At 41.4% G+C, this 12167-nt stretch overlaps 1 protein-coding gene across 3 annotated transcripts; it reads left to right on the top strand.

The window, feature by feature from the left end:
* Positions 1–5124: 5124 nt before the first annotated feature.
* Positions 5125–11997, top strand: LOC138972928 (uncharacterized). Of its 3 annotated transcripts, none has more exons than XM_070345594.1 (5): positions 5125–5361; positions 7777–7984; positions 8972–9178; positions 10734–10793; positions 11708–11997. In XM_070345594.1, the coding sequence occupies exons 2-5, from the start codon at positions 7783–7785 to the stop codon at positions 11821–11823; spliced, it is 585 nt and encodes a 194-aa protein (XP_070201695.1). In that variant the 5' UTR covers positions 5125–5361; positions 7777–7782; the 3' UTR covers positions 11824–11997. The 3 variants fall into 3 exon arrangements, with proteins under 3 accessions (XP_070201695.1, XP_070201693.1, XP_070201694.1); XM_070345592.1 differs by having other exon boundaries at positions 5125–5484; XM_070345593.1 differs by lacking the exon at positions 5125–5361 and having other exon boundaries at positions 7222–7984.
* The last annotated feature ends 170 nt before the right edge of the window (positions 11998–12167 follow it).

Raw genomic sequence — 12167 nt, 5'->3', positions numbered from 1 at the left:
GACTGGTTGGTCCGGTGTCAAAATAATGTGACTGGGTGAGACATGAAGCCTGTGCTGCGACTTCAGTCTTGTGTGTGGCGCACGTTAAATGTCAAAGCAGCACCGCCCTGATATAACCCTTCGTGGTGGACTGGGCGTTAAGCAAACAAACAAACAAAACAAAAACTTCACATGAATGTTCCTCGGTATAATATCCCAGAAGTGTTTGTTTCATGTTGTCAATAAATATATTTGATGTCATTATATCTGGCTTTTAGTGAAAGTTGCGGCGGCACTGTCACGCCCTCATTGTTTAACTAAATTGATTGAAATTTTGGTAAACATATTTTTTACTAAGCCCGGACTATGGGATTGCATTTCAGCTTGAAAGCTTAAACATTAGTTAATTAGTTTGCTCATTAAAGTTGTCATTAAAATCGAATTTTCAGAACAGATTAAACAATGATTGCATATTGTATTCTGTATCTTCTTCTGAATTGAAAAATACATAGATATGTCATGTTTACTTTAAAAATGTGCTCAGAATGAAAAAAAGAATAGGTTCAGTAAGTACGGTCGCATGCTTCGCGGAGACGTCTCGGTCTTCGGGTATGGTTAGCCGAGACTATCTAAAGGTAGTCTCGGCGATGACTGGATTTTAGTATTGTCTTACTAGTATTGACCTATATAGTTTTATAACGACTGACTAAATTAATGTTGTTATATCGCTTCACGCGACGTGTGTGTTCTACCAGAAGTTACACAGTTCCCAACAGCACTGCAGGTCAGCAGTGACACAACTGAAGGCTTCACTGACACCAACACTTCCCTCGAACCTCCAGACATCAAGTTCATTGCACTGCTTGGCTCCATCGGGTTTGTCTTGCTTCTTGTCATCAGTCTTGCTGCTGTCGTTGGCGTTCTCTTCAAGAAGAAAGGTAGGTTTGTGTAAAATCACAAAGCCGTTGATTTAGTGGAAACTTGAAAAACAATATCCTCGCACATGTAAATGTTCTTGTTGAGCATGCTTTGTTTGGGAATATGATTTAGATTTTATTGCGGCACGAAATGTTTTTGTTTGTAAAAGTGTGTGTGTGTGTGTGTGTGTGTGTGTGTGTGTGTGTGTGTGTGTGTGTGTGTGTGTGTGTGTGTGTGTGTGTGTGTGTGTGTGTGTGTATGTGTATGTGTGTGTGATTGTATTTACTCCCGCTACAACGATTTTAATGTATACATTTGTTATAAACCAACATTCTTTCGAGCAATATGTATGTTATAGAGAGTAGTCTTTCAGCTTTAGCATTCCTCTTTTAGTTGGAGGAACAAGGAGACTCCCTCTACCCCCCGCCAACCCAAACGTGACACGTGCAGCAGGTAACGGCGTGATGTTCCGTGTCCCGCCTCTTGAACACCGTGACAGGGACTCCTCTGTCAGCGGACTGGGACATGACTATGATGAGATTCCCGGCAATACAGTCAGTGAACAGTCAGGTCAGTGATATTTTTTGTTGTGGGTGTTTTTCTTCAAAACATGTGTTAACGGGATGTGGTTCACACACGTTTTTGTTTACATAAGTATGATAGTGCTATAATCATAATTGTTAGAGCTTTGGGAGTTCGTACCCTTACACTTTCTGAGACGCTGTAGTTTCGGATGTATTGATTGTGTTTTGGCGAATATGCTTAGTGTGTGTTTCTGTGTTCCTTGATCCCCTCCAAATGCAAAACACAAGTCGCTTCTCAAAAAATACATTTTTATTCGACTCGATATAGTTTGTGTTGACGTCTGTACTGCCTATATATTTTCACAATCTTCTAGAATCCCCGGACAACAGCCTGACAATCTACGACTCCTCCCCAGTGTCCGACAGCAGCTGGTCAGATGACTGCCTGCATCACATCGCCTGTCCTTCGTCTGACAGCTCCCTGCCCGAAGACTACCTGCATCCCGTCGCCAGTTCTTCTAATAACGTCTACTAAAATGAAACAACAATATAACGTGCAACCTCCGTTGATTCAATAGATAGCGCCCGTTTACAAAACGTAGAGGTCTGACAAAAACGCGAAATTACGAACGTGCTTGAAAGAGCGTCTTTTATTTGGTTTCTGAAGTGTTTATTTCAAAACTGTGCTTTCATCATTCATTCACATTCTTACATTTCTTTTTTTCTCAAAGGAGATGCATTCTCTAAAATAGTATGTGCTTATTAATATACAATTGTTTTTGAAAAAAATGTGTTCATATTTTTAAAACTTAGCGACATTTATTTTATTTCACAAACACATGTGAAAACTGTTTTGTTGACACATTGATAGTGATTGAAAATCACCACACACAAATCCCTAAATCAAAGGTATTGACATCGGTTTGGGGTATTTCACTGATTGCAAAAGAAAAACACCAATATCTTGTGTCACACACACGCGCGCGCGCACTAATACACACATGCGCGCACACACACTCACAAACACACACACACACGCACACACACACACACACACACACACGCACACACACACACACACACACACACACTTAGCAAACGTATGATCGAATACATGCATGCGCTCACACACCCGGACAAACGGACATTCAAAGTAGGTTGGACGAGAGATATCCCTGTAAAAACAATCTCAACTGGCGCAAGAACTCGTGCTGTCTTCAATCCGTAGTGGTTAACTTAGTTATCCCCCTTTCTCGATCAATATTTTGAGCACAAGTCATGAATGCATTAATAATGTAGCTGTTACAAGTAGGGCCTATGCGAGTAATACCATTCCACACCCTCGACCTGTGCCTGTGCCTGTGCCTGTGTGCACTGATAGGTGTCCATTCATATGTTTTGCCCCAATGCTGTCGCGTGGAAACGTGCACAATAGAGCCACGGTGTGCTCGCTCGGCATGGATAGGTTTGGGCATAGACCATTAATTCTATGTTTTGGGGCAGGGTTCGTGTAATTATGTACAAGGAAAGGGAGAGTGTGTGGGGGGGGGGGGGGTGGGTGGGGGGGTGTGTATGTGTTTGGGTGTGTGTGTGTGTGGGTGTATGTGTGTGTGTGTGTGTGTGCGTGCGTGTGTGTGTGTGTGTGTGTGTGTGTGTGTGTGTGTGTGTGTGTGTGCGTGTGTGTGTGTGTGTGTGCGTGAGTACGAGTGTGTGTGTGTGTGTGTGTGTGTGTGTGTGTGTGTGTGTGTGTGTGCGTGAGTACGAGTGTGTGTGTGTGTGTGTGTGTGTGTGTGTGGTCACGGTACAGCCGGGGTGACCAACAAAAGAGTACCCAAACAAACTTGAACTCGCCGCATATGAGCATAACTTTCCTGAAAGACAAGCTAGATCGCTAAAATTTGGAGCATTTTCTGTGCAAATCAAGCAGAGGCTACTGTCTTGTGTGTGTGTGTAAATGAATTTTATGAAGATTGCTTTATTTTTGTTCAATTCATGACGTTGATGACGTTTTGTTTGGGTACTCCGGCTTTTTTTTGGGTCACCCTGTACAATACCGTGGCGACATCGATCACACACATGTTCACTGATTGGCGAGGAGTGCTGCACTAATTCGCTGTGCCCCTGTCACCTGTGGCGGTGTCATGTGTTACAATGTGAGTCACACGGAAGTATTTGTTAAATCTGTGTTTTGCAGCCAAGGAACTTATATTTATTCAATGAATAATTGTTATACCTCCCCCCACTCCCACGGCCCAGACACACACTTCCCTGCTTCCGCGCTACCTTACATGTGACCTCGCACGTGTCCAAGTCGTTCAGATAGACGGAGAAACTGCAACACATCATCGCATGCGTCACACGGAAAATGAAAGTATACTTCATAATTATATTGTTTGACCTGGACTCGTGCCAAAAGTTATGGTGTGTGTGTGTGTGTGTGTGTATGTATGTGTGTGTGTGCCAGTGTGTGTGTGTATGTGTGTGTATGTGTGTGTGTATGCGTGCGTGCGTGCGTGTGTGTGTGTGTGTGTGTGTGTGTGTGTGTGTGTGTGCGTGCGTGCGTGTCAGTGTGTGTGTGTGTGTGTGTGTGAGCGTGTGCGTGAGCGTGTGTTTATATAAATGTGTGTGTGTGTGCGAGCGTGTGTGTGTGTGTGTGTGTGGGGGGGGGGGGGGGGGGGGCAGTTTACATAAAACTAAAATACTGTATTTGATGCCGCCATTTTAGGCTTTGAAAAAACAAGCAAACACAGCACTGTGACGAACTCATGCTTGACTTACGACTTGATGTTTGTTGTTGTTGTTGTTGTTGTTGTTGTTGTTGGTATGTTTGTTGTTGTCTGTGTGTTGTTGTTGTTGTTTTGTTTGTTGTTGTTGGTGTTCATTTAATATGAAAGCTGTATGTTTCCAGATGTTTATCTGACGACAATAGGCCCGGATCACGGATGGGACAATTTGACCACAAACAATTGGGACGGCACTTTCGCCGAGAACGAGTGGAAAGCGGACTATGCAATATCTATACAACTGCCTAAGAACATGGTTAAGCGATGCGATTGAAGCCGTGTTGACATACATCTGTTTGGCGAGGATGTCGTTCTCCGGCGAGTACATTAGTCCGCCTGTATTCCAATAAGGGTGACCACGAAGAAGACAGGAAGGAAGCTGAAAGCAGTCACAGATGTACAATCATGTAACCGTAGATCGCGACCCATTGACGAAATGTCTCACAGAAATACGGACTGATCTAACTTGGAGATGACTGACTTTGGCAGTAGGCCTAATGGCTGTGATCAAGTTGACTAGTAAACTTAACAAAGTAAATGAATTTGTCTTAATTGTGTTTCCTTGAGTGTTTTATGACTGATTAATCTCTAGCTTGCATTACCGCCTGCATGGTAGCTTACTTAATGCTATCTTTCCTGTAATAAAGTTCAATGTTTCAATACAGTTCAATGTTTCAATTATTCTCTCTCTCTCTCTCTCTCTCTCTCTCTCTCTCTCTCTCTCTCTCTCTCTCTCTCTCTCTCTCTCTCTCTCTCTCTCTCTCTCTCTCTCTCTCTCTCTCTCTCTCTCTCTCTCTCTGTTGTTACTGGCATTTCACATACTTTCATCGTCTGACAAATAATCGCAAACTGAGACTTAAAACACACACACACACACACGCACACACACACACACACATTACACACACACACACACACACACACACACACACACACACACATGCGCGCATAAGAAATACAATGCCTATACCCTTCCTACGACATTGAATGCATTATGGAAAACATGGTACTTCCGAACTTTCACGGGGGCACAACACAGTGCAGGTATATGACATTACACACTGTAAGTTAGGGACTGCGTGGAGGTTACTGACATTCTAGTCATTCTGTTTGTGACACAGAAAATAACGACACAGCGACCGGCTAACGCCTTGCAGGTAACTTCAAGGCAGTCGATAGTCGATGTTGTGCTTTCCAGAGTTCCGTTCTACCCTCCAAAGGGTTATACTCTAAGTGTGTCATATGTACATGTTACTCTTTTCTTTACCGTCTGACACAAGGTGAATGACATTTCTCGAAACGTTAATTTCTTGATTACTGTAACAAGCATTCACCAGGAAACAATCTAGGTCAAAGTGAGGATGTGCGCTGAACGTGAATGCTGACGCGCTCACTGAAATTATTCATGTTGCATTGATCATAAGTTATGTTTTTATTGCACGTCCACACGTCAATGTCCATGTAGCAATGCTCTCTGTCTCAACATTACTGTTTACTAAAGTGTGTTGTTGCAAAAACAATACTGAAAATGCGTGTCAAACAATCATTGAATGAATGAATGGACAAACGAATCAATCAATCAATCAATCAATCAATATATAACGTTAGCAGGCTTTTTGGCGAAATTACTCAGCGTTGTTTCCGCGTGAAAATCCACAGAGAAAACCGAGCAATCTGAAAAAAAGAACAAAAGCTTATCCTAGCATCGGTCAAACAAGACGACTACATTGTTAGCCCATGTGTGGCAATGCCTTTGATTGTACCAATACTGCACGTCAAAACCATTCCAAGAAGATTTTTTCTTAAGAAACGCAGGGCAGGAAATCAATAGGGGTACAATAGAGTGGGAATACACGTACTGCCAAACTATGTGAGTATCGACGTAAACAAGTTCGCCACGAGACGAACGCCGCTAGAAGCGTTACAAGCGGCTACTTGGACGAGTCGATGTGTTCAGTTATCCAGCTTTACCTCTAGCTGGTTGATAACTTATGATGCAATATTCTTAGAAAACAGCCGCGCTTTTGTTGTTTTGTTTGCTAGTCTAAAGAAGCTAATGTTTTCATAAATCGTTGAAAGCCTCAACATTGGATTGATGGCATAGCATAGCATTTGTCAACACATCTTCAACTATCCTTGTCTGCTTGGGTGTAAATCACAGTTTGTGCATAGGAATTCATGCTTATTCCCCCCTCTGCTTCTTTCTCTTCGTAAACTTGTTGGGCTAGTTATTTTTCGGTAACTTACTCAGCAACCACAAACACTTGCCCAACAACAGGCCTGAATCCTCGATAGCACACAGGTTTAGGAGCTAGACTTTGTGGGATTTACAGACTTTGTGGGATTTACTTTTGCGATTGAAAAGTTCCGAACGCTCCAATGTACGAAATATACATCTCTGGAGCAAACAATACCAACATACCGCATTTACATTACCAATTGCAGGCTTGAACACATGAATCTCCATATAAAATCCATGAGTTCTAGATCTGCCGTGCACAAGCAAATTCCCAAGGCAAGTAACTCTCATACTTTGTCTAGCGACAAGAGTAGTTCCCCTTTCAAATTTCTGTTCACTCAGTTTCTTCGAAAAATGACTGCAATCCAGCGGTCAGTTTTTAACATTTCATTTTATAAACAGATCGCACGCAACCAAATGCACACATCCCATCAATGTATAGAACATAAAGCGGTTGCATACACTATTGTGCCCCAGAAAACTTAACTTAACGTTGGAACACGGGTGCAAAAGTTCGCCTGCTAGTCCCATTCTACGAAAGAACATATCCTAAGCGATACCAAAACATGAACAGAACACACAATATCTGCCTTCACCACCACAGCAGACTAACAACATATCTGTGTACTTGATTTTAGTCCAAAACAGGGAAACTGACAAGAAGTGTAAACAGAATGGAATGATTTGCACGGAACTATACAACCGCGCTTTAATCTATCGCCTGCGTAGGTTGACTGGTTGAGTGAATAGGTTTCGATCAAACTTTTGCACAAAAACTCCTCTTTTCTTTGAATAACTGAAAAAAGGAGGAATAAAGAGGTTACACACCTCGTCTCGCTAAAGCTCGCAATTTTCATGATCCGCAAACTTCGACCATTATTTTGGATAATCATGGAGACTCGACATGTAACCTCTACTTATCCATCAATAGTGTATATCGTACGATCGTTACTGTTCTGTCTCTTAAAGTGCGTGAATGCATTTAATTGTGTTGTATTCTTTTTTTGTTTTTCTTTTTCACCAGGGATCACCCCCAATGTGACCTTGACAAAATAAGCTCATCCTCCAACTTCATAGACACCACACGAAAAAAAACATGCACTTTACATGTTCAAGACATTTCTAAATAAAAAAAAAACACTGCTGGTTAATAATGATCAATGACTGTACAATGACAACTATTGTTCTTGTTGATTAAACTGGTTGGAAGAAATAGACTTTAGTTGAGTGTAGAGGTATTCCAGTCATAGCATCACACCCAGCTCGATGTCAAGTGCTTCTACATCTTCCTGCACAAGTATGATGTTCTTTCTGTTTTCTCTGATCTTTACAGATTAACATGTTTGTCGTCGGAGCTCTTCTTCTCTATGTGCTCTTTGGACCGCAACCGTTCATTGTGCAAGCAGCTGTGATACAAATCACGTGTGAAGCTGGAACCGTCACTGCTGGTGAAGACGCTTTCGTAACATGCAATTTTCACACCAACATGAATGCATACATACGTGGCATCCTATTAGAACACCATCCGCACAATGGAACAGGTAAGTGTCTTCTCTGTAAATATCAATGATGATGACCCAACACCTCTGACAGCTGCTTGTTATGCTTTGCATTATTACTTGGGTATTACCAACACAAATGTTCCAACGAATATTGTCTGGGTAAGTCAGGCTCTCTATTTGAACAACATGCTATTCGAGGTGTCTCATTGAACATGTTCACATCGCCCTATTTATAATGCCCGAAGACGCTAATTGTATCAGAACACATAAGAACGTGTATCATAATGGGAGTTGATTATCTACACCAGTGGTTTAACGTGTTGATGTCTTATAGCAGTTGTATGGTCTTCCACTGTACAAGTAGAAATAAATCGGAAGGAACGGTCTTAAAAATACAGCATGTGGTACATACATATGCATCTGACGTCTTCTTGGGAATCAGTGACTATGTTTGGTGAAGTGACCAAAAGCATAGCTTCCATGTGCACTATTTATCAGTAAATGGCTGCTTCCAGCAGACCTGGCAGGACAAATACCCATCCTACTAATATGAGCTATATATACATGGAGCCATCTATTGATTTCCCTGACACTTTATTTCCTACCATGCATAGAGTGCATTGCTGCTAAAATTCACTTCGTTGAAAGACAATAACGCTTTCATTTGTCCAGTAATGGAAGTCTAGATAACGGTCTGTCGAGTTTTGCACTGAATTAGTAAACTTCCCGTTTCCTCTGCAACGTCCATTGAATCTAATGTTGACATGAGTTTATACCTATCTCAAAATACCCTTGTTCTCTAGGCCTTTACATATTGTTGTAATAAGTATGTCTTTAGTGATGTTTGTTATTTTAGTCTATGTGGTTGTATGATTTTGTGCGTTGTTGTCTATTCAAAATGCGTTGTGTGAATGTGTGTGTGTGGGTGCGCGCGCTTGTTTTTTTGGAAAGGGGTGGGGTTAGAAAGCAGCCGATAATGAATTATCTGTCGTCGTAAATACGCATCTTTATTATATGATCTCATAGAATCAACCGTTCTGGCATGCACTTGGGGGAAGGAAGAACAGAAACACCAATGTACTGCAGAGAATGGTTCAGTGATTAACATCGTCATCAATGATCGTCTAAGACATACGATTCCTACAGTGGGCAGAGAAAATGCAGGAATGTATGTGTGCTACCTTGTACCCGGAGAAGGAACGAAATCACACGTGTGTGATATGGATGTCAAAGGTGAGTGATGAACCTTGTGTTTTGTGTTCAAAGCAGTCCCCGAATCTCACACATTTTACAAAAAGAAATTACTAAAAATGAGGATAAAAGTTGCTTTTTAATGTCACTTTTTACATTTAGTCAAGTGTTGACTAAATGTTTTATTGTAGAGGGGGGAATCGAGACGAGGGTCGTGGTGTATGTGTGTGTGTGGCTGTGTGTGTGTGTGACTGTGTGTGTGTGTGTGTGTGTGGCTGTGTGTGTGTGTGTGTGTGTATGTATGTGTGTATGTGAGTGTGTATGTGTGTATGTGTGTGTGTGTATTGTGTATGTGTGTGTATGTGTATGTGTGTGTATGTGTATGTGTGTGTATGTGTGTGTATGTGTGTGTATGTGTGTGTGTATCTGTGTGTGTATGTGTGTATGTGTGTGTGTGTGTGTGTGTAGCGATTCAGAGTAAACTACTGGACCGATCCTTATGAAATTGTTCATGAGAGTTCCTGGGTATTTTTTTCATTTTCTTCATTTTCATTACTTTATTGTCCCATTGCTGGGAAATTCGGGTCGCTTCCTCCCAGTGGAAAGCTAGCAGCAACAGAGTCGCGCTACCCAGGTGTCTGCGTGTTTAGGTGTATTCAGCCACCTGCACTTATGGCAGAATGACCAAGGTCTTTTACGTGCCATTGTGATGACACGGGGGTGGGACATGGCTTCCGTCTCTGGGTCTGCACATAGAGTTGACCCGTGTCCGTCCCGGCTCGAATTCGAACCTGCGACCTTCCGATCACAAGTCCAGTGCTCTACCAACTGAGCTACCGGGCCCCCTGATATCCCCAGACGTTTTTTTCATTTTTTCGATAAATGTCTTTGATGACGTCATATCCTTCATTTTGTAAAAGTTGAGGCGGCTTTTTCACACCTTCATTTTTCAATCAAATTGATCGAAATTTTGGCCAAGCAATCTCCGACAAAGGCCGGACTTTGGGATTGCATTTCAGTTTGGAGGCTTACAAATTAATTAATGACTTTGGTCATTACAAATCTGAAAATTGTAATTACAATAATGTTTTTATAAAACGATTCAAAATTACGTTTATCGTATTTTTCATCATTTTCTTATTCCAAAAACATATAAATATGTTATATTCGGATTAAAAACAAGCTCTGAAAATAAAAATATACAAATTAAGATTAAAGTTAAATTTCCGAAATCGATTTAAAAACAATTTCATCTTATTCCTTGTCCGTTCCTGATTCTAAAAACATATAGATATGATATGTTTGGATTTAAAACACGTTCATAGAGTTAAAAAGAATAGAGATATAGAAAAGCGTGCTATCCTCCTCAGCGCAACCGCTACCGCGCTTTTCCGGATTGTTAATTTCACTGCCTTTGCCACGAGCGGTGGACAGACGATGCTACGAGTGTACGGTCTTGCGGAAAAAATGCAATGCGTTCAGTTTCATTCTGTGAGTTTGTCTGAGCTTGACTAAATGTTGTATTTTCGCCTTACGCGACTTTTTTTTCTGGAATAACACTTATATGATTTATGTTGATGCCTTGTTTTTGTGACAGCACGACCCCACACTTTGCCAGAACCAACAAGCACAATAGGCACAGGCAGCTCCTTAGAAGGTAAGGGCCTTGCTTAGAAATAATAATGAATGCATATAGTAGTATGTATCTTTAGAAAAATTGTGACCCTCCACCACGAAATGAGTCGCATCTCACCTCGCGCGGTTCTGCGCTAGGCTTAATGTCTGGAAACACTGTGTGGGTCACCTTAGTAGCTAAGTCACAGGTTTATAACTCATACCGTATTCGCTCTTTTCTAAAACGGGTTTCACCACTGAATAGAGCATACAAATCTCGTTATGAAAATGTAAAAATATGAAAATCATGCAAAGGTGACATGCGACTCATTCCGTGGTGGAGGGTCACAAATAGTGAGTGTAACAGTTGCGAACATGTGTCTTTGAAAATTGTAAATGACCCTCCCACCAACAGGTTTGCCTTCCTCTGGGGTACTTTAGTGATGAGACTGGTACCGTATGAACATATGTTTACATCCAACACAACAGGAGTAAACAGTATTCAACAGTAGGAAACCTCGTTCAATAAGTAGCCAGTGTATACACAGCTCAGTCCAAGTCAGAGACAGCCATACTAACGCGATAACACCTTGTCTCTGTGTAACTTATAATTCACCAATATCAAAATCAGCATTTGTAGAATGTAAGAAAGTTAAAAAAACAAAGGATTACTGTACTCACCGATACAAAGACGACACAAGACGATTACGAATTTTCGCTTCTGGAAGCTTCATCAGGAAAAGAACACAAAAGACAACAAAAAGCAGACGCAACACGGAACGAACAGGGTTTGAAAGAAAATGGAAAGTAACAAAGATATCCAGAACAAATAACTTTTAAAATGTTGTGGGAAAACCTCCGGTACCGTCCTTTTTATCTATTTTTTTTCTACGATTTAAATTGTGTTCTGGAAAAGCTTATTCAATCGAGTGAAGACAAGCCTGTGACTTCAAACAGGTGAAAGCTCAGTGCCGTCGTTCATTGCACCGCTGGTCATCGTTCTGATGGTCTTACTGTTTGCGGCTGTCGTCATCGTTGTCATCATCTTTATCCGAAGACGCCGTCCAAGGTAAGTGTAGGTGTTATAAACAAGATCAGTTTTAATATGAGACACATCACAATGTATTAACTACGTAAAGTCAGGTACAACTAAAACTAACATATATTTGTGTTGACAGTGCGCACGAATGCAATATTATGGTTTTTGCCTATTGAAGGTTTTAGCAAGTTGAGAACAGGCATCAGCAGATTTGTGTCCGACAAGTTTATTTTATTTTATGAAAACGCCCTAAAGAAGGCTATATAGGTAACACACCTCGTCCACGGTAACAGGTATTTCCCTCGGGCCATTGTAACGACTTCAAATTACTCCTGGCATCAAATTTCTCATTTGGCCTTGTTGCTCTTGTATAAACTC

Source organism: Littorina saxatilis, linkage group LG8, assembly GCF_037325665.1.
Source record: "Littorina saxatilis isolate snail1 linkage group LG8, US_GU_Lsax_2.0, whole genome shotgun sequence".
Lineage (NCBI taxonomy): Eukaryota > Metazoa > Mollusca > Gastropoda > Littorinimorpha > Littorinidae > Littorina > Littorina saxatilis.
Note: the sequence above shows the minus strand (reverse complement) of the source record. Positions and strands in the feature narration are given on the sequence as shown.